This window comes from Apium graveolens, chromosome 4, assembly GCF_009905375.1.
Source record: "Apium graveolens cultivar Ventura chromosome 4, ASM990537v1, whole genome shotgun sequence".
Taxonomy (NCBI): domain Eukaryota; kingdom Viridiplantae; phylum Streptophyta; class Magnoliopsida; order Apiales; family Apiaceae; genus Apium; species Apium graveolens.
In genome coordinates this window covers 247,095,465-247,118,969 of record NC_133650.1, presented here as the reverse complement: position 1 = coordinate 247,118,969, position 23,505 = coordinate 247,095,465, and the positions used below count along the sequence as shown (strand labels likewise).

The window sequence follows — 23,505 nt, the reverse complement described above, 5'->3', positions numbered from 1 at the left end:
AAGTGGGTGATTCATCTTTTGTAGTCACTCCTGGTACAGTACGCAGGGCTTTACATCTTCCAGAGGATTGTACTTTCTCAGTTCCAGAGGACTCAGCCCTTCGGGAGTTAATGGCTGAATTGGGATATGAAAAGAGTCTGACGAAACTTGGACAATTGAAACGGGCTAATATCAGAAGAGAATGGAGTTTCTTCTTCGATTGCATCACCAAGGCCTTTGGCAACAAGTGTTCAAATTTTGATGCCATCCCAATTCTAAGTCAGCACATCGGGTATGCTATTATCCATCAAACTCATTTTGATTTTGCAACTGGAATAATTGGTTTTATTGGGGATAGGATGACAGAGGATCGAGATGTTGTTTATTTTGCTAGATTCTGTCAACTTATTTATACGTATTGTACTGCTGAACCCCAGTTAGTCAGCACTCAAACCCCACCTTTTAAGGTTGCAAAAAGGTACTTTAACGACCTGATAAATGCTGACACAAAGAAATCAATGGTGAGACAATTACAGATTCCTCAGTCTGTGAAACAGATTCTGGTAAATGCTGATCCAGCTACTTACAAATCTGTTTACTCAAATGTTCAACCAACTCACCATAACCAAAATCCATCAACCTCAGTCCCTACCTCTCATTCTACTCAACCTACCCTCAGAACTTATCTCAAATCCTATCTCTCCACTTCACAGAATGCTCAACCTTCTTCTTCAGCACCTACTGTGAAGCCTACATCCTCTAAGCCAAAGAGAACAAAGACTGTTCCTCAAACATCTCAGAAGAAGCGGAGGATTACTTTGAGAGATGAATCAGATTCTGAGGATCAGATTCCATCTTCAAAACCTATGATATATGAAGCTGAGAAGGCAACTTCTCAGAAGGATTCTGCAATTGGGGGTTCTAGGCTTCTCAAGAGGCTTAGACGTATGACGGTTCCTGCAACTCCCAAGGAATCCACATCAACAAGGAAGTACAAGAAACAGAGGGCACAGAGGCCAGTTTCAGATGATGAGGAGGAAGCAGCTAAGGAAGGGGATCAGGAATCTCTGATCTCGCAAGACAAGGAATTTGCTCCAGTCACTTCTTCTCCGTCAACTCAATCTCAGGAACCTGTATCTGACAAGGCTAATTCACCTTCTATATCTCTTGTTGATCCAGGCACAAGTGCTGAAATTGATATTCAGAACTTGGTTGTGCCTGAAATACTTTTGTTAGAAGCTCCAACAACAAATAATCCTTCCACAACACCTGTTACTGATGCTGTTCAAACTCCTGAGTTATCACTATCACCTTCTCTGCATCAAGATGATGATCAGATTTTAGGTGAGCATCAGGATATGGCTGTTGATCAGAACTTAGTATCCGATCAGCAATTAGAGGATGTTGAAGCCTCCATTGCTACTCACACAGTTGTCTTATCAGAAGATACTGATTCTTTAAGTTCTGATGCTGCAAATGTTGGAGATACTGGTGAAGCTGCTACAACTGTAGATGCTGATGCAGCAGGTCCTTCAGGACATACTCCTCCATTGACTCTTCCTAAGTCTGAACTGCTAAAGGAGTTTGTTATCAGGGATGCACCAGTACCTTGGAGTGAAACTCCTGCAGGTCAGGAGTGGACTAAGGAATGGAACTCAGTTTCATGTGTTCCAAATGCTTTACATCTTGCTAAGCACTTGACTAAAGCTGATGAAATGTTAAATTCTGATGATTTTAAAACCCAGCTTAGAGTCACTGCATTGAGTACTAAACATCTACAAGGTCTTCATTCCAATACTCATGCAGAGCTACACAAGATTCAGGAGAACTTTATTAAACAGGAACAAGTTTGGAAACTTGATAAGAAAAAGTTCTTCCAACCTACCATTGACAGGGTTGCTTATATTGAGAAAACTCAAGAGAAGCAACAAGCTCAGATTGATCAAATTCTGACAAATCAAGCTTCTCAGCAATCGCAACTTACTGAAATCCAGACCTCAGTGGAACTACTTATCTCTCTTTTATTACCTGCTGATGCCAAAAAGGGGGAGAAGGTAATTAAGTCCAAATGCAAAACCAACAAGTCACTGCAAGGAAAGGATGATGGAAAAGATGACCAAGGAAACTCTGGAATGGGTAGTGGTCATAGTCAAGGTAGAAGGTTTACATCAAGACAAGCTAGTCACAGAACAAGTTCTGATACTGGGAAAAGAATAAGTTCTGCTGCTGGTAAAAGGATAAGTTCTGATGAACTTCTAGATCTTGATGAGGAAATGTCAAGACAGTTATTTCTTCAAGAAAATCCAGGGATGGACTTGGAAAGTTTAAAGGAAGAAGAAGCCAGACTTAAATCAGAGAAAGTCACATCTAAATCTGAAGCTTCTGGTAAAAAGTTACTTCCAAAACCTAAAGGCATTGTGATCAAAGAAAGGATACATACTGAAGAAACTTTGGCTAGATCACAACCACAGATAGATCCAAGATCCAAGGGTAAAGAAAAGGTTGGTGAACCTATCAAGCCTTATGTACCTCCTGAGGAAGAAGAAATTACTGATGGAAAAGATAATCTTGCTCTGACTTCAAGAAAAGTTCTTAAAACAACCTCTGACATGGCTCAAGTTGTTCAGAGTCAAGAAATTGTAAGTTCTGATATTCAGAAGAAGCAAGTAACCTCTGACAGTGCTCAAGTTAACTTGATATCAGAAAATAAATCTAAAACACTCCTACCAGGATTCACTAAAGCAAAACAGACTCAATCTTTGAAGACTACTTCAAGTGGTTTTGAAGCAAGAGTAGTTACTGGAAAGGAAGCTAGAGATAAAACTGGATTGGGAAGTGCTGATGAAAGAAGAGTACACAACACTACTGATGATCCAACTTCCTTGTGTGAACCAGGTATTGGAGCAACTCCTGAAAGATTGAATCAACTAGAATCTGTACAGATGGTTTACCATACCTACTTGAAAGAATACATCATGTTGTATTTCATGACAGATGGTAGGGTTTATCATATAAGACAAAATGCCATTCCGTTGAAGTATTTTGAAGAATTGGAGCATGTATTGTTCTTACTTCAAGTGGATGACAGAATAACAGAGACTGCTGCAAACTACTTAAAGGAACAGATTCAGAGACAGAAAAGACTTTATTCTGTTAAGTCTGACAGCAGATATGTTCCAAAGTACAGAAATCACAATGGTGATATTGTTGATATGAAGCCTAATACTGCACAGATCAGAACATATCTTGGTATTAAGGGGCTTGAATTCAATCTAGAGTCTAATAAAGCTTATGTCATAAGACTAGATCGGGAGTTGAGAAAAGCAAAGATTAATGATCTCAGAGCTGCAATATTTCAAACTGGTGAAGATACTGCAGAGCTTAAAGATGTCAAACGGAGAATGATTGATGAACTCAGATATGCTGAGAAATGTTTGTTGAAGAATTATCTCAGAACAACTCCTGACATCAGAGAGATCAGAAAATGATGAAGCCAAGTCGAAGATCTACAACTGCTTAAATTCTGATATTTATACAGATTGAAGTTGTTATCAGAAGTTGAATTGGTAAAAACTTTAAGGACTGTAAGTTGTAGTTATCTTGTCTATTTCTCATGCATTTGTACTTAATGTTTTTGACATCATCAAATATCTGTTAAACTTGTATATTTTGTTAATTTACAAGTTGGGGGAGATTGTTAGATATATTTGATAATGTCATGGCTAATATGTTTTATGTTTAGATTTCAGATCTTATTTGAACAGAACAAATCAGTACTTAACTGATCAGTACTTATACTGGAAGTCAGAACTTAAGGGATATCAGTACTTATGTTATCAGGAGATAGATATCAGAACTTAAGTGCTGAAGGACGATCAGATAAGGACAGTAGCTGATTAAAGTTAAGAAGATCAAGATAAACATAAGAAGAGATATGCATGAAGAAGGAATTCCGTGAAGAATGGAATACTTGGAATAGAAGATATCTGATTGATATATTTTAGGAAGCAGAATTATATTCCATATCAATTAGCGAATATCTTGTAACTGTGTAGTACATAAACACAGATATAGGGTTTACACTAAAGGTGTTATTATTATCGAGAATATTATTTAGTATAACTCTAGCAGCTCTCGTGATATTTTGTTCATCACTGAGAGATAACAGTTCCAGATTGTAACAGAGTTTATTGTTTAAATAAAGTTTGTTTTCTGTTACATAAGTTCTTGAAGTTTGATTTGATTGTGATAAACACTGTATTCACCCCCTCTACAGTGAAAGTGTGACCTAACACGGGAGCACTCAGGCAAGTTTTCTACCCGTATAACTGTTGTTGTGATGTATATGTGTATATGCATGATCTTGCGATAAATGCATATTGGTAATTAGTAAATTCTTGCGATATATTGTAGCATATGATATGGTATATATGCATGCATGTTTCATATTCTTGATTTATATATCTGTTGGTCCAAATGCTTATAGTTGCATAATACCTATGCTAGAGATAAGCGGTATTTGAGTTTACCCTTAGTATAGGGGATCAAAAGGTGAACATATTTCTAAACCGGGAGTCGATGTTCCCGAGTATAATATATATATTTTATATATATATGGTTATAGTTTTCAAAACTATTAATCGAATAAGGTTTATTCGATAACTTTAACTTTATTTTATTTATTGAATATTATTTCAAATATTCATTCGAGGGCTTATGACTCAGTTTATATTATTTAATGAATATTATTTGAATATTCATTTGAGGATGTATGACTCCTTTATTTTATTTAATGGATATTATTTATAATATTCATTCGAGGTATTATGACTCCGCTTATTATTTAATAATATTCTTTATTTTATTAAAGAATAATGTTCGATAATCAAACTTACTTTTGATTATTCAAATAAAGATATTACTTTCGTATAAGGATATCTTTGATTATTTACTATTCATTTCAAGTATAAGTTTTCCAACTTCTACCTCAATTATTCTTTATGGGAATATTATTTAAATAATAATATTCAGATATTTTCTAAATATATTGGGACTGATTTATTTTATTAAATCAGCATTACTCCAAACACTCTTTAAAGTGTTTTCGAGTCTTCAAAATGATTTTTAAAAGTTAGAGCGGATCCCAAAACTCATTTTTTTATATTTAAGATCTTCTTTTTAAAGGGGATTTAAATACTCGCTCAAAACCTGAGGGATCCGGCTCTATGGTGTATTTTATATTCGCAACAAGGTTGCAGTTTTGGTAAATGAATTGATTACTTACCCAACGTTCGGGAAGTAAGTCCATCTATCGAGTCGGCATAAGCAACATGGGCTCAGTGGGCGTCCATGATAGTGTAAGTGGCTCAGTGGGAGTCCATCAAATGCATAAGTGGCTGAGTGGCAGTCCAGCATAAGGTCCTATTGCGGCCAGGGTTATGACCAGTGGGGAATTCGTCCATCTACTAGTAGAAAAGGTTACTTATTGGTATCTTTGCCTGATCAGCAAGATATCAGGTTTATGCCAAAATTCTTTTTCCAAATTCATTGGATATGACCACTCTGTTTATAATTTTCATAACAGAGGTTTTCAAGGAGTGTATGAAATGTGTATATATATAGGTGTATATATATATCGGGACTTAATGAAGTATCTCGTAACTTCATTATTTATAATGATGTTCAAAGATTGAATCTATTCAAATCTTGTCTTGTAGTCTCATCTATGTGATGAACTTTTGAAACTAATTATAACTTGAACGGTGGTAGTTCAAGTAGTATTTGGAAAAGATATAAGTATATTGGAGTATCTTGTAACTTCATCTTTTAAACTTATATCTAGTAAATGATTATCTTATGCATGACAAAGATTTTCAGAAAAATGTTGAGACAAGGTTAGATATATGAGATCACCTTGCAACGATATTTTTATACAGTTATAAACAGGAACTCTGTGTATATTATGTATGGAAGAAGACTTCCAAGATTTGGAAAAGTATATATGTATATATACTGAATATTTTGCGACTTGGTCGCGTTAAGATATCAACTTGGTTTATTTCTTCTTAACCAAGATTTTCATGAGTACTATGAGAAGGCTCATATATTGTTAATCATTATACATATTATTTTGGTGGGCTTGCTGCTCACCCTTGCTTTCTTCTTTTATCACACAACATCAGATAGACAAGATGAACAGGACCAAGCTCCCAACTCGCGAGCGGATAGGAAACGTTCCGCAGTTTCCTATAGGCGTTGATGTCGCTGTAGCTGAGGTAGGAACTACCAATAGGCTAGGCTCTCAACTTTTGATGTACCAGATTATGTATATTTATCAATTGTAATAATGGAAAAGAAATGTAAATTTATTCAGAAACCCTTTTAAGGTGTATTGGCATATAATTGTGGAATAAAACGACTTGTGTTTACTTTTGGATATTCATCTCTGAGACTATAACTTGTGGTGTGTGTGTTTATGGTGGGGTCACAGTACAGAATAGTTGATTATTTATTAAGATTGGGTGTTATTAAGGGAAATGGAACTCGTGACAACCCGGATCCCCGACCCCGGATTTAGGGGTGTTACATATGAGGCCCAACCGCGAAGGCCCAAGGCTCATCCGTAATCGTAGGACTTCACGGATAGTGCATCTCCCTACGCAAGGATAACACTCCGCTACAGCCTACAGCTATCTCCCTTGATTTACGGACGCAGGTATAGCAACAGTTCACCCCAAATGCCGGACGTATCCATGTCCCCCGAATGAGGATAACCCACCAAATAGCAGGACAGGTGATCCCAAGCTCTTGGGTGCAAAGTGCAGGAGGACTCCAAAGTTCTCCAACGAAGACACCCGTTGAATACAAGAACAGAGTTCCTAAAGCACACACCAATGTTAACCCCACATCCCCAACAAGGACACCCGTTGAATACAGGAGGAGGCCTTCAATCATCAGGCATACCCCTGGAGGCCTTCAAGCTTTTCACGGACATCCCCCTCCTTGACCGTCTCAAGGAGGGAATTCTTCAAAGAGTACCTGCAACAAATACGTTAGTAGAAATAATCATCCATTACTCCTTTCCATGCGTGCCTTGTCCTGAGCTCTCCTCATGAGAATGCAATGACCACACATAGGACGCGTCCTAGAACAAATAGGTGCGTCTTATCCTTCATGAAGACCCATGCTTCCCTAGCAAGCACCTCTCAAAATATTCCACAGAGACAGGACGCATCCTCAACCTCTAGGCGCGTGTTCCAATCTTCATAACCAAAGGACTACATTTACTAAAAAATTGCCACCATGGTGGACGCGTCCACCATGCTTGGGCACGTTCTACCCTAACCATGTGCTTCCAAGCTTTTCTATCATAAGACCATCCTTCATAACACACCCCCTCAAAGTTAGGCGCGCCCTGAGTGCCTTGACGCGTCCTCAGCTTCTACAATGCAATGCCGAGTTTGACCTTAACTAGTCCGCGTTTAACCCGAGTTATCCTAATACCAAAATTTGGGCATAACAACTACCCCCCCCCCCCAAATTCCATTTGCAGTTGAAAATAAAATTGATATTTTAATTAGAGATCTTAAGCAAAATTTTGAGCCGCCACTTTTGTTAAACGTCAGGACGCGTCCTAGACCTTGGACGCGTTCAATTTCATTTTTCCGAAATTGACCGTTGCTTGACAGCCGTTGCATACGTCAACCATACTCTTCCCTATAAATACCCCACATACATGACCGACAACACCATCATTTTCTCTCAACAACCGTCATTGCCGCCGCCCAAGCAAAAGCTTCAAGTTCAAAAATTCGGTGATACATCCGGCCATTTTCCGAATTTTCACAGTCGATCAAATCCCCGAGTTCCAAGGTACACAAATCTTCTTTCATCTCTTCATTTTATCGAATAAATCCACTACAACGAGCAAAAGACCGTTCGTGTTCCCCCTTCTCACTTTACTGTTCTTCATTTTCTTCTATATGTATAAGTGTATGTTTATGTAAAAACATCATGTTTTGCTCTTTGATTTTGAATTAAACGTTTTTTAGGGTTTTAATTGAATTTTCCCCAAATTGATTATTACCAATTAAAATTATACTGCACTGTAACCATTTTGGACGCGTCTACCAGTCAGGACGCGCCCTCCCCTCATAGTGAGGGTGAATTTGAGAATAGAATTCCTCAGCTCGACAAATATCACATCTCCCCTCAACAGTCCGTATCTCCATTGGACTACTGAGAACCAAGTTACGTAGAGCTTGATTTTGACTGGAAGGAACTTGAAGATCTATCGGAAACAGAGAAGAATGTATGGAGGAAGAGAGAGAATATATTAGCTTGTGTTGGCATGAAATCTATTGCAACAGATCTGGAGATTGGTTGGACGATGAAGTATTACGACATGGAGGGCATATGGGCGCGTCCTCTTAGGATGATGAGACCCCACATCTTTAACATGGAGAATCTAAGGATCCCAAGGATGGTCCTCACTCCAATGCTTATTTCCTTGGGTGTGGGCGCGCCCTTGCACCCGTACATCAAGAAAGTTCTGAAGTGGTATGATGTTACTCCAATCCAGCTGTCCCCAAACTCATACAAGTTAGCATGGGCCCTGTATATTATGTATCATAATTTAGGGTTGGGCGCGCCCTCAATGAAAGAATTCAGCTATTTCTTCAGCATCAGGAAGTCTATCCCAGGCTACCACTTCTTGTTTGTCAACAAATGGTTGAACAACAAAGGGTTTAATGAAGGTAAAATCAGCCACGAGCGAGATTGGAAGGAACCGTTTTTCTACATTTACGATGTGAAGATAACTCGTGTGCGCTTCAATCTAGAGCCAAGTAAGAAACACTATCAGGACGCGTCCTCCTCTTTAAGACACGTCTTATCTTTCATTAATTTTTTTTTGTAACCTTCATCTTTCTTCCTTAGATAAAAGAACTCAGAATGAGCTGACAGAAAGGAGGAAAAAGAGAGCAGATAAGGTGTTGAATTATGCTGAGAAGCACTTCAACCTTAAGGATATGAACACGGAGGCCAATCTCAAAAAGATTGGGGCTTTATCTGCAAGGGTTGGTTCTATTTATAAATACCGTGATTTTTACAATGGAAAGCCCGTCCTTACTGCTTCTGAGAAAGCTATAGGGCTCAATGCAACAGAACTTGTCCAACTGGACATCAGTAGACAAGTGGATTTAAAGCAAGATAAGAACCATTAGGGATAGGACGCATCATACGTCTATGACGCGTCATGCGTATGTTCTCCCTTTCTTTTTTACATGCATCACTTTAACTTAATCTGATTTGTAGATGTTTTCCACAACCGTGTTTTCACTTTGGGCGCGCCTTAGTATTAGGGCGCGTCTTCTTATAAAATTTGTGAATGATGTTATTATGTCAAATTTATACTTTCCTCATAGTCCATGCTATAGTTGATGTGTCCCCTCGATAGGACGCGTCATAAGTTTTGGACGCGACACAGTCGCCTTGTTTGACATATATACATGCATTCTTCATGTCTTTACATGTATTTTACTTGATATCTATACATGCATTGATAACCTATAAATTCTGTTCTCGACGCGTCTTGTAATCAAGACGCGTCTACATTATTCGGTTAACGTATTTCCATGTTTATATCACAGATATGACTTCTCTTCCAAAAGGATTTGCTATTGGGGCCACCAAAAAGCTGAGAGCCAGAAAACAGACTCCTGTTAAGCCTGATCCAAAGGTTAAAGACCCCATGCCTTTTGTCACTCCTCCCCTCCACCAAAAATTATTGACACCACAGTGTCAGACATCCCTGATAAGGAGGACGCGCTTTCAAAGCGTCAGAAGATAGTGCCAGATGAGCAATCCTTTGTTCTCTGATATCTGGGCGCGTCCTCAGCTGGCGACTTTACTGAAGATGAAGTTTGAGGCTGGACTTTCAGGACAGAAGAACAAACAGAGCAAGCCATGGTGAGCCGCAACCGAGCTCCACTTGCACACTAGACAAAGTGACAATATGGCCGCTAGACTCAGGGCGCGTCTTGCTGTCACTGACACTGCTAAAAGCCAAGTTGAAGACAAGATCAAACTTTTGGAAAAGAACACTACTTTGCTCATCCAAGAGAAAGATATTGAGATCAAGCGGCTGTAGGAAGACTAGACGTGTCTTGAGGGTGAGAAGGTGTTGATGGAAAGTAATGTTACCTCTGTGGAGAAGGCCATGGAGAGTGTTGTAGCCTTGAATTCCACCATGCAACTGGAGCTGGACACTTTAAATGATGACAGGTTGCATGGATGGAAGGAAGAGAAAAAGTTGGTTTACCAGAATGGTTTTGCAGCTGGGTTTGAAGAGTGGTGTTTTGGTTTCATAGCCAATGACCCAGAATACACTTTTTCCAAGTTCGATGAGGACACCCAGAAGTGGGTAAATGATTTCAGAATCAGGGTTGCAGATTCCATCAAAAATAAGAGGATCATCCTTGGCTTGGAAGAGGATGACGCGTCTCCAGCGCCTTCTCCACTTCAGACTCAGCCTCCTCCTCCTTCAAACAACCAGGACAAGTCCCAGGACGCGCCTCCTGCTTAGGGCGCGTCTTATGTTTATTCATGAACCTTTTATCTGAACTACTTTAAGGATGCAGGCCCTTTTAAGCCTTGCAAGTTGTAACGATTATCTTTGAACTTTGTTTATTTGTACTTTTCATGAAATTCCTCTCTTTTAATTATCTTCATGCATGTTATGTTTTCCTGATCATCTTGTTTACCTATAGTGGGCGCGTCCTAAGCTGAGGACGCGTCACCTTTTAGATCTTGCTGTTATTTCCCTTATTAACATAAGCTAAGCAGATGTCCTGCAAGGGCGCGTCCTTATTTGAGGACGCGTCTACGTTATGTGTTAATTCTATTCCAGCATCATACACCATAAGGCGCGTCCCGCTGCTTAGACGCATCTTCAATAAACCATTTACTTAGACTATTTGGAATTTTCTGGATGGTATATTTTTCCAAACAAGATATCATGTTGTACCTTTGTATTTAGGTAAGGAACAATACATGAGGCGCGCGTCTTAGTGTTTTGACGCGTCTACCCTTTATTTTTTAAGATAATATTTTTATCATATCAGGCTGGACGCGTCCTTCGCAAGGACGCGTCCTTGTTTTTAGTTATGGACTGCCAAAATTGGAGCATAAAATTAAAGGAGCATCAACCAAGGTTACTTGAGCGCGCCCTTAGACCCCAGACGCGTCCTATTTTCCATTTTTTACTTAGATTTTTTTTATTATTTTCTCTATAAACATGCATAAAGAACTCATTCGCAGGGCGTGCCCTGTGATTAGGACGCGTCACATAACCAAATAAATCAAACAAACAGTGTAACACCCCCAAATCCGGGGTCGGGGATCCGGGTTGTCACGAGTTCCATTTCCCTTAATAATACTTAATCTTAATAATCAACAAACTACTGCGTACTGTGACCCCACAATATACACACACACCACAAGTTATAGTCTCAGAGATGAATATCCAAAAATAACACAAGTCATTTTATTCCACAATTATAAGCCATTACACCTCATAAGGGTTTCTGAATAAATTTACATATTCTTTGCCATTATTACAATTCATAAATATACATAAGTCCGGTACATCAAAAGTTAAAAGTCTAGCCTATTGGTAGTTCCTACCTCAGCCACAACGGCATCAATGCCTACAGGAAACTGCGGAACGTTTCCTATCCGCTCACGAATTGGGAGTTTGGTCCTGTTCATCTTGTCTATCTGTTGTTGTGTGATGAAAGAAGAAAGCAAGGGTGAGAAACAAGCCCACCGAAATAATATGTATAATAATTTACAATATATGAGCATTCTCATAGTACTCATAAAAGTCGTGGTCAAGAAGAAATGAACCAAGTTTGATCTCTTAACGCGACCAAGTCGCAAAATAATCAGTATATATGTATATATACTTTTCAAAATCTTGGAAATCCTCTTCCATGCATAATATACATAGGGTTCCAGTTTATAACTGTATAAAAATATCGTTGCAAGGTGATCTCATATATCTAACCTTGTCTCAACGTTTTTCTGAAAATCTTTGTCATGCATAAGATAATCATTAACTAGATATAAGTTGAAAAGATGAAGTTACAAGATACTCCAATATACTTATATATTTTCCAAATACTACTTGAACTACCACCGTTTAAGTTATAATCAGTTTCAAAAGGTCATCGCACAGATGAGACTACAAGATAAGACTTGAATAGATTCAATCTTTAAAATATCATTTGAAAGAAATGAAGTTACGAGATACTTCATTAAGTCCCGATATATATATTCACCTATATATATATCTCTCATACACTCTTTGAAAACCTCTGTTATGAAAATTATAAATAGAGTTTTAATATCCAATGAATTTGGAAAGAAGAAAGCTTTGGCATAAACCCGATATCTTGCTGATCAGGCAAAGATATCAATTAAGTAACATTTTCTACTAGTAGATGGATGAATCCCCCACCGGTCATCACCCTTGCCGCATTGGGACCTTGTGCTGGACCGCCACCCGGCCTCTTACGCGTTGATGGACTCCCACCCAGCCACTTACACTTTGATAGACCGTACCCAGGCATGTCCCTTATGCCGACTCAATTAGATGGACTTACTTCCCGAACGTTGTGTAAGTAATCAATTCTTTTATCAAAATAGCAACCTCGTTGCGAGTATAAAATACACCACAGAGCCGGATCCCTTAGGTTTTGAGCGAGTATTTAAATCCCCTTCGAAAGGAAGATCTTAAATTTGAAAACGAGTTTTGTGATCCGCTCTAACTTTTAAAATCATTTTGAAGACTCAAAAACATTTTTAAGAATGTTTGGAGTAATGCTGATTTAATAAAATAAATCAGTCCCGATATATTAGAAATTATCTGAATATTATTATTTAAATAATATTCTCATAAAGGATAATCTCTATAAAATAATTGAAGTAGAAGTTTTAAAACTCATACTTGAAATGAATAATAAATAACCAAAGATATACTTATACGAAAGTACGATCTTTATTTGAATAATCGAAAATAAGTTTGAAATATCGAAACATTATTCTTTAATAAAATAAAGAATATTATTTAATAAAATAAGCGGAGTCATAAGTCCTCGAATGAATATTCGAAATAATATTCATTAAATAAAATAAGCGGAGCCATAAGTCCTCGAATGAATATTCAAAATAATATTCATTTATAATATAAAACTATCGAATAAACATTATTCGATTAATAATTTTGAAAACTATTAATATATATATAATATACTCGGGAACATCGCCTCCCGGTTTAGAAAATGTTCACCTTCGGGTCCCCTATACTAAGAGTATACGCAACTACTGTTTATCTCTAGCATAGGTATTATGCAGTTTATAAGCATTTGAATCACCAATTAAATATCAAGATTACGACACAAGCATGCATATATACCATATCAACATGCTCCAATATATCGCAAGATTTGCTAATAACAACCATGCACTTATCTCAAGATAATGCATCAATATATTTACATCACAACAACAGTATAACGGGTAGAAAACTTGCCTGAACGTTCCGGGGTAGACTTAAGCTTAGAGTGGGTCCAATAACCTATGAACAACAACATAAGTAGGAATTAAACCACGGTCACTTAAGAAACTAGACTTTAACCAATTGGACCCTAACGTTCGCTTTTGCGCTTAACGATTCAGATAAGTCGCTCGAGTAACCTCGGCTCCACCATTTTTATAAAATTAACCGTTACGAATTTTAAGGCGAATCTTTCACGAATACTCTACCAACTGCCTCCCACCTTACATAATTGTTTCGTAATCCAATTAGTCTTTTAAGGGCCTTAAACAAGGTCTCAAAGTAAAGCGAGGGGTAAAGGTTCGTTCGCGAAATGCCGTTACTTAAAATGGTCGTTTCTCCTAAACCGTACATCAGAATCAAGCGAACCACATATCAAAATGAAACTTACAACACGCTCTAGATAGTCATGGCAATGTTACAGATTGGTCAGTGAGTTATCTGGTCCGAGATTCATGTACAGCAGTCTAAGGAAAATGAGCATTACGACGGCTATGTTTACGAGTTTTCCAAGTTTCTCACTACACCAAAACCTCACCAAACAACCCACAATTATTAACACTTCAAAACCTCAACTAAATAATACTATACCAGTCCTTATTCTCCAGATTCTTCATCTCAACCAACCACAGTCAAGTTCTATTAACTATAACAAGATTCATTCACCAAATCACTCCAAATTCAAATCAAACTACTAATAATCAAAGTTCATGCTTCTCATTTAGAAAACCAACCATCAAACTCACTAATAATCAAAGTAAAGGATAGGGTTTGAAGTTTATACCTTCCTTGGGAGGTGTTAAGTTGCTAGAAAGCCTTAGGGAGCCTCTTATAATCTGGGCACAACCCTGTGTATATAATAAAAAAGATATGAAAGGGGCCAAAGTCGCGCCTTTCTGATAATACTTTCGGAGATGTTCCGCGTTCCACGCTCGCGGAACCAGCTTTCCTTCCAAATCCTCAAGGTGATAAGTCCATTTCCACAAGATTGCTTTTATCTTGTATGGTCCTTCCCAATTAGTTCCAAACACTCCATGCTGGGGATTCTTAGTATTTGGCATCACCATCCTAAGCACCAAATCCCCTACCTTCAGCAGCTGCCCTTTACCTTCTTTTTATAATACCTTGCAGCACACTGTTGATATGCTGCAAGCCTTAGTTGACAATTTTCCCTTGTTTCTTCCAAAAGATCCAAATGAAGCCTTTGATTAACCTCTGCATCTTCCTCCGTGTAACGATCTCTACGAAGCAATCCTGAACCAACTTCCACAGGGACCATAGCTTCATAGCCGTAAGTCGGCATAAATGGAGTTTCTCCCATAGTAGATCGTGGAGTAGTGTTGTAGGACCATATCACTTTTGGGAGTTCTTCAGGCCAATTTCCTTTGCGCTCTTCCAGTTTGGTCTTGAGAGTATGCTTTATTATTTTATTCACAGCCTCTGTCTGCCCATTGCTTTGAGGATAATAGACAGCTGCAAACTCCTTCTTGATTTTGAGATCCTCACATAACGGTCGCAACTCCTTGCTGTCAAACTGCTTTCCGTTGTCAGACACAAGTTTGTAAGGGATTCCAAATCTGCACACGATGGAGTTGAAGACAAAATCTATGATTTTCTTTGCTGTGATAGTCGCCAATGGCATAGCTTCTGCCCACTTAGTAAAGTAATCAATCGGACCACTGCATACTTGACATCCCCTTTAGCCTTGGATAATTCTCCAATAAGATCTATTTCCCACATGGCAAACGGTCATGGGATCACCATAGGTGTTATGAGCATTGCCGGCATAGATGAATAATTTGCAAAGCGCTAGCAGCAATCGCATGCTCTGACAAAATTTGCAGCATCTACATTTATCGTGGGCCAATAGTATCCTTGGCGTAAAACTTTCATCGCCAATGAGTTACCCCCCGAGTGATTACCACAAATTCCTTCATGCACCTCCCTTAGGATATAATTTCTTTATTCTTCATCGACATATCTGAGCAGCAGTTGATTGAAGCCTCTCTTATACAGGACTTCATCGTACACCATATACCGTGTAGCCTGGTAACGGAGTCGACGAGCCTTGAACTTATCATCCAGGAGTGCTCCCTTGTGAATGTAGGCAAGAATGGGCATCATCCATATTTTCTTGGGAACCTCATCTACTTGCATCGCCTCCACCTCCGGAATACTAGGAATTTCCTGGATTTCTAAAGGTATAGATCCCAACAACACAGCCTCCTGCTGGGATCCCATTTTCGCTAGGGCATCCGCGTTACTATTCTTCTCCCGCGGTACACATTCCAGTCTAACCTCTTTAAACCTTCCAATCAGGCGTCGCGTGCCCCTTAGGTATACTTCCGTCTGCAGTCCTCGATCTTGAAACCCCCCATTTACCTGATTAACCACCAACTCCGAGTCACTTTTTGCAATTAAGTTCCGCACTCCTATTTCCAAAGCAATTTTCAGGCCATTGATCAATGCCTCATTATCCGCATCATTATTCGTTACATAAAATTTGAAGTGAATTGCACTCATCAGATGATGGCCTTCCGGAGACACGAGTACTATGCCCGCACCCGCTTCTCCATTGTTAACCGCCCCATCTACATGCAAGATCCACCAGGGATGTGGGAACTCCTTTAAAAATTCTTCAGTATGAGGGGGATGTAGCACTACTAAAGCCTTATCATCAACCGCAGAATCAAATTCCAACAAGAAATTGGCTAAGGCTTGTCCTTTAATTGTTGTACGGGGCATGTATTCCAAGTCAAACTGACCCAACTCCACAGCCCATTTCAACATTCTCCCCGATGATTTTGGCTTGTGAAGGACTTGACGCTGCGGATATGTTGTACGGACTTCAATTCTATGAGCCTGGAAGTATGGCCGTAACTTTCTGGACGTAAGGATCAAGGTGTAAACCAGCTTCTCCATGCTTGTGTAGCGAGTTTCAGCATCGTGCAATCGCTTACTCACGTAATACACTGGTGACGGTTGCCCGTCCTCTTCTCTTACCAGCACAGCGCTGATTGAATACTCAGAAACTACAAGGTACAGTATTAGAGATTCTCCATCTAATGGTTTTGACAATATAGGAGGATTTCCTAGTTGTTCCTTGATCCTCCTAAAAGCCTCCTCACATTTGGGTGTCCATACAAAGTCTTTCCCTGTCAACTTAATTGCCTTAAAGAATTCATTGCATCTGTCGGATGATTTAGAAACAAATCGATTTAGCGTGGCGATCCTCCCAGTTAAGCTTTGCACTTGTTTCACACTGGTGGGTGATTTCATATCCAGCAATGCCTTGATCTTTGCGGGGTTGGCTTCAATTCCCCTATGGTTGACCATGAACCCAAGAAACTTGCCCGACTCCACGCCGAATACACACTTTTGTGGATTCAACTTCATGCGAAACCCCCTTAGAATGTTAAACATTTCCATCAAGTGCTCGATATGGTCATTCGCCTCCTTGGATTTTACCAACATATTATCCACATATACCTCCATGGTTCTCCCAATCTGGTTTTTGAACATCATATTCACCAACCGCTGATAGGTCACGCCAACATTGATCAATCCAAATGGCATCCCTATGTAGCAATATAACCCTCTATCAGTGATGATGGATGTATGCTCCTGATCGGGGCCGTACATAGGGATTTGATTGTAACTAGAGTATGCATCCATAAAACTTAGCAAGGCATGACCTGCCATTGCGTGAACCAACTGATCGATTTGTGGGAGCGGAAAACTATCCTTTAGGCAAGCCTTATTGAGATCTGTGAAATCTACACACGTCCTCCACTTCCCATTTGGCTTTTTCATAAGTACTTGATTTGCGAGCCATTCGGGGTAGAAGGATTCTTTGATCAACCCCACTTCCAATAGTCGGTTTACCTCTTCTTTTAATGATATCGCCCTTTCCCCGCTCACCGGGTGACGCTTTTGTCGTATGCCCGTGCAATTAAGGAGGATGTTCAACCGATGACACATTATCCCCGGGTCGATTCCCACCATGTCTAAATGACTCCATGCGAAGACATCGAGATTTGTAATCAAGAAACAGGTAAGGCTTTCCATCATTTTATCACTTAGCTGAGATCCCACCTTCAAAATCTTGTTTGGGTCATCTTTGTCGACCAGAACATATATTGTGTCTTCGGCCGGCCCCGTTTTCTCGGCAGCATAGGGATCCTGGGATCCAGATTAAAACCAAAGTCTCTGGGGTCCTCAACCTCCATTCTTGCATCCAAGGGCGCGTCCCCATGTGCGGGAGCATCTACCTTAGAACAAGGCGTGGCTTTGTGCACGGCAGATATGAAGGGCGCGTCCTCGCTATGAGGAGCATCATCCTCAATTTTATTTTCATTCTTCAAGGGTGCGTCCTCTTTTTGAGGAGCATCAACCTTGAGGCTACTTTCAAGACCTTGTAAAATCTCACTTCTTCCTTTTAACTTTTCTCCGTTAACCTCTTTTTGCATGATCCCTTCTACATGGTTCACCACAACTTCTTCCACACTACGGATCCTCGAAACATTCCCCATCATCAAAACAGGGGTCTTGGTAGCATGAGTTTCTTCTTCCTCTAGACCTTCCACAAAATAATGGGCATGGACTTCTCCACTTAGTTTTGTCTGAATGTCCCCTGCATCCTCAAATGGAAGACCTTTTCCCTCATATCTTCTCCTGCGAAACTCTTTAACAGCCTTGTGATAGCAGTCGCGTGACTCGTATTGCGACCCTCTGAGACTGCCCACTTCGTTATTAAGAACTTTATCATCAAATGATGTATCGAGGTTATTACCCTGAATGCTCGCAACCAAGGTCTGCCCACCAGCACGTTATGCGCGGAGTCCTGATCCAGCACTTTGAAGTCTATCATTTGAGTGACAGATAGAGCTCCTTCTCCAAGTGTGACAGGAAGCCTAACCGACCCCATAACTCTCACTGCTTCCCCAGTAAAACCATAGACGTGTGCATCTTTGAAATACATGTAACTATCTAGGAAACCCAATTTTTTAACGTGCTATAATACAGGATGTTAGCAGAGCTCCCATTGTCCAAGAAAACTCGACGCACGTTCATTGCCCTAATAAGCATAGTAATCACTAGTGCATCGTTATGGGGATGATGCACCTACCTTGACTTTCTTTCCCTGAATGTAATATCAGCAGACTCCCCTTTGAATATTTTTGAAGGTCTGTCTTCCAAGCTGTGAATGTTGGTGAGCGGCGGGTGTCGTGCCTCTCTTGCATTCCTTTCCAACGCTCGATTGCTATTGCCAACGAACGGATTTCCTCCGAAGATCGCCCGAATACTTCCAGCCCTTTGGAACTTAACATTCGCCATCTTTTCGACATCCTCCGCAAGTCTTTCATCTTTGGCCTTATCATCGTTTCTTCTGCGTCGCTTCACCTTATCAATCCACTCACCCAAATATCAGGCCTTGATCAATTCTTCAATTTCATCTTTTAGGTGATGACACTCGTGGGTGTCGTGGCCGGTAGACTCATGGTAGTCACAATATTTTTTCTTGTCTCTACTCTGCCATGAGATCAGACGGTCAAGTTTTTTGAAGATTCCTCTATCCTTATTCACCTCGAATATGTGATCAATGGATGCTGCCAGCGGAGTGTAATTGTTTACCCTCCTTTCATAGTTCGACGGTGGACTTCATTCCCTCCGCGTGTTCACAATATTCACCCTATTAGGGCTTCGGGCATTCTGCCGGTAATCTGGACTCACGGATCTATCTCTCCTCTTGGTTCACCCCTTGGAGTTGTGGGTGTTATCATTTTTCTTTGTTTCAGCAAGCGATTGTTCAATCGCCTTAAAGGATTCCGCCTGTGCAAGTAAATCAGCTAACGATACAGGGTCCTTTCCTTGCAGGTGTTTCCAGAAATCTGTTCCCACACGCAGACCAGCTATGAGGAGTATTTTCAGTGTCTCATCAGTTGCGCCTCTCACCGGAGTAGACTCTGCATTGAATCTTTTAAAGTATGAGGTCAAGCTTTCCCCTTCTTTCTGTTTCATGTTGGCCAGCGTGGTAACCGGTGGCGTATACTTCACCGCAGCCTGGAACTGAGTTAGAAACAAGGTTTTCATCTGTTCTCAAGATGTAATCACCCCTGGGCCAAGTTTTTGGCCGTGCCAAGTCGGGTACTTGATATACATCCATCTCAATGTTGAAACGCCCCAGGAATTCCACGGGGTCGGAGTTCCCATGAAAACGCAAGTCATTGGTTGTGTTCCTGTATCCTGCAGGCAGCTGCGCTTCCCTCACAACAGCAACAAAAGGGGATGGAGCTTGCGCAGTCGCTGTTACCCTACCTCCTTCAAGATGGTTAAGAAACCTCTTAAGATCATTCATGTTGAACGTCCCTACCCCAGGAATGGTTTGAAAGTTGGGTTGTTACCCTTGGTTACCCCCCGAGTGTACTGATGGATATTGCCGCCCCTCGCCCTGAGGCTGCGGTTGTGGTATATTTCCATCTTGATTTTGAGCATTCCCTTGCGTATGAAGTTCCTCCTGATCGCGTCGAGGTATCTCATCATCGTTTTGTAACCTTTTTTGACCTCATGCGCCGCCCCGGTCATGAGGACGCGTCCTGGTTCCATTGCTCGTAGCACTGTGGGAAGCTACATGAATAATGATGAGGGGTTCTCCAATACAGGGTGCGCCATCTCTTCTTCCATTGTATGGCGCCCTTCCATGATGGTATCTCATCCTACCTCGTCTATTCCCCTGATAGCCTCGGCCATAATTTCCAAACCTTCCTCGTGGAGGGGCACGCTCGTGCTCGCGATGCCGCACCCTATCATCCCTGGGGTATGTAGGGGCACACGTGTCGTATCACGGGGCCTCGTCTCTCCAGCGTTTCTTTCTTTCTGCCATTCCACCAGCAACATTCTCAAATCGTCGTCTTCCAACCTTATGCCAAGCCTTCTCTTCAAGGTCGAAAAATCTCTTCTTTGCTCATCTGGGTTCTGAATATCTTCCGCACGACGACGTCGTCCATCGTACGCCCAGACCTATGCGCCGCGAAGTGATTCGCGGGTTCTCTCCGCTGGCCTGGGCATCCCCCTCAACTACGGGTGCTTTTCCCACGGCGTGGCCACGACAGGGAAAATGACGACCCCTCCTCGTCCTGCGACGCTCCACCGTATTCAGCCTTGACTGAAAATTGTTAAGCGTATCCCCCATGCGGTACAACTGCTCTAAGATATCAACGTTGCTGATGAGAACTGGAGGTGTTCCTTCCATATCTGGAGCTCTCGGGGGATCTGCCATGTTTATGGGCACGTAGGGTTCATGGCGAGTGTAGCCTCCCTCGCCTTCTCCTTCAGATCTGCTATCACTTCCATCATAAGAATTTCCATCATGATTGTAAGACATTTTTTCCTCCCAAGATTACGATCTTAATCCTTCCCCTCCTTCTAGCACCAATTTGTTGATGGAGGAATCTGGTAACAATAAAGATTGAGGTTTCTCGCCGGAATCAAGATCTATGAAGGTGGTTCTTCGCCAGAAAATCAAGCGGTGTGTGGTGGTTTGTAGTTGTTTTAGGCTGAGATTGATCAGAGTAAGTGGTGGCTCCCTTATCAGCTCCCAATTTCTTACCCCTCTCAATGTGCCTACGTACCCTTTATATTGGGATCAAGCCTGACGTAGTTCTTGGGGAACAAGAAATCTAATGGGTTTAGACTTCTTATTCCTAGGCCCGGTAGAAACCCATCCAGAATCCATCTTCCGCTAGCTTTAGGAATGTCCAACTATGAGGCCCAACCGCGAAGGCCCAAGGCTCATCCGTAATCGTAGGACTTCACGAATAGTGCATCTCCCTGCGCAAGGATAACACTCCGCTACAGCTATCTCCCTTGATTTACGGACGCAGGTATAACCACGGTTCACCCCAAATGCTGGACGCATCTCTTTCCCCCGAATGAGGATAACCCACCAGATAGCAGGACAGGTGATCCCAAGCTCTTGGGTGCAAAGTGCAGGATGACTCAAAAGTTCTCCAACAAGGACACCCGTTGAATACAAGAACAGAGTTCCTAAAGCACACACCAATGTTAACCCCACATCCCCAACGAGGACACCCGTTGAATACATGAGGAGACCTTCAATCATCAGGCATACCCCTGGAGGCCTTCAAGCTTTTGACGGACATCCCCCTCCTTGACCGTCTCAAGGAGGGAATTCTTCAAAGAATACATGCAATAAATACGTTAGTAGAATAATCATTCATTACTCCTTTCCATGCGTGCCTTGTCCTGAGCTCTATTCATGAGAATGCACTGACCACACATAGGACGCGTCCTAGAACAAATAGGCGCGTCTTGTCTTTCATGAAGACCCATCCTTCCCCAACAAGCACCTCTCGGAATATTCCACAGAGATAGGACGTGTCCTCAACCTTTAGGCGCGTGCTCCAATCTTCATTAGCAAAGGACTACATTTACTAAATATTTCCACCATGGTGGACGCGTCCACCATGCTTGAGCGCGTTCTACCCTAACCATGTGCTTCCAAGTTTTCCTATCATAAGACCATACTTCATAACACACCCCCTCAAAGTTCGACGCGCCCTGAGTGCCTTGACGCGTCCTCATCTTCTACAATACAATGCCGAGTTTGACCGTAAGTAGTCTGCGTTTGACCCGAGTTATCCTAATACCAAAATTTGGGCATAACAAGTACAGAATCTTTAAGCCTGGTATAGAGAGGTGTATTTTGCTTAGTTTGGTTATGACAAGATTTGTTCATCTTTATGTGTTCTAATGATCAGTTCTAGTTTCTTATCTGTATTGCCTTTTAAAAAAAAATTGTCCAATCTATGTTTATATGTATGCAGTTCTCTGTAACTCTAAACTGTAATCTTCATGATTTTGAGTTTTCTCTGGAATGCACAGTTGCTATTTCCTATAATCTGTTCGTTTTTGAAGGATTTTGTTGAATACAATTGTTCAATTATATTAACTATAGGTCGGGAAAAAAATACAGTAGGTTACACTCGGTAACATTTTTAATTATTTTTTGGGCTTTTAAAATACATCAAAAAGTCAATTATACCTTGTTCTGGTCACAGGTGACTCGTCAATTTTTTGGCTGTAAAGAATAAGAAACAGAATGAATTTTTTTGTGAATTTAACTTTGAAGGGAAGAATATTATTTTGAAAAAAGGGAAGAGGGAGCCTGAATTTGATACAACTAGAATTTGCAAAGATAACTAGTTTTCTGAGGAGAGTCTACCTCCGTTTTAAGATCGACGATTCTACCTTATTATCAAGTTTGTCCCGAATCTTTTTGAGTTTGATTATATTTTGTTTAAAATATTTGTGTATTTTGTTATTGGCTTCGTTGGAAAGAATTTATATAATTTGTTGGGAGATCTGAATTTCTTGCATTGAAACTGAGACGGTAATGAATATCACAAAAGCTTACTTTATTATTTATAGTTTGGGGACCATTTGTTACTCCAATTTTAGTTGATGTATGAAAAATCTGAATATTGGGTTATATATGACATTTATGTGAATGTCAATTGTGATATTGTTATTAGTGAAAAACTATTATAATACTTTTATTTCAAAAAAATTTACTTTATCAAATGATAAGCAATTTGAAAACAAGACGACTATTTATTTAGTTCATTTATTTGTTTTTCAATCAGTTTATATCATTCGTTCAGACTTCGGGGGTTTATTCCGACTGTCTTCCAGTATTTTAATAAATACATTATGTATTGTTTATCAAAAAAGAATTTGCAAAGATAATGATAGCAAGAATGGTTCTTTTATTTTTAAATCGATATGACGAGCTCTATCTTAGTTTTGTTTAAATGGAAGAGAGAAATAAATAACTACGAATATTTATAGGAAAAAAGATACAAATTTCTTCCATCTGCAGACCATAC

General features: G+C 40.3%; 1 protein-coding gene across 1 annotated transcript; it reads right to left on the bottom strand.

The window, feature by feature from the left end:
• Positions 1-15,559: 15,559 nt before the first annotated feature.
• On the bottom strand, positions 15,560-18,978 carry LOC141719490 (uncharacterized). The gene is made up of 4 exons (XM_074521872.1): positions 18,726-18,978; positions 18,477-18,586; positions 17,869-18,390; positions 15,560-17,779 (listed from the first exon to the last, which is right to left on the bottom strand). The coding sequence occupies exons 1-4, from the start codon at positions 18,976-18,978 to the stop codon at positions 15,560-15,562; spliced, it is 3,105 nt and encodes a 1,034-aa protein (XP_074377973.1).
• Positions 18,979-23,505: the final 4,527 nt, after the last annotated feature.

Coding starts and splice junctions, on each gene's coding strand:
- LOC141719490 (XM_074521872.1), bottom strand. CDS start 18,978: ATGATAAGGCCAAAGATGAAAGACTTGCGGAGGATGTCGAAAAGATGG. Junction 18,587..18,725: donor TTCAGGGAAAGAAAGTCAAG/GTAGGTGCATCA, acceptor TGGGTTTCCTAG/ATAGTTACATGTATTTCAAA. Junction 18,391..18,476: donor TTGGAGAAGGAGCTCTATCT/GTCACTCAAATG, acceptor GCGAGCATTCAG/GGTAATAACCTCGATACATC.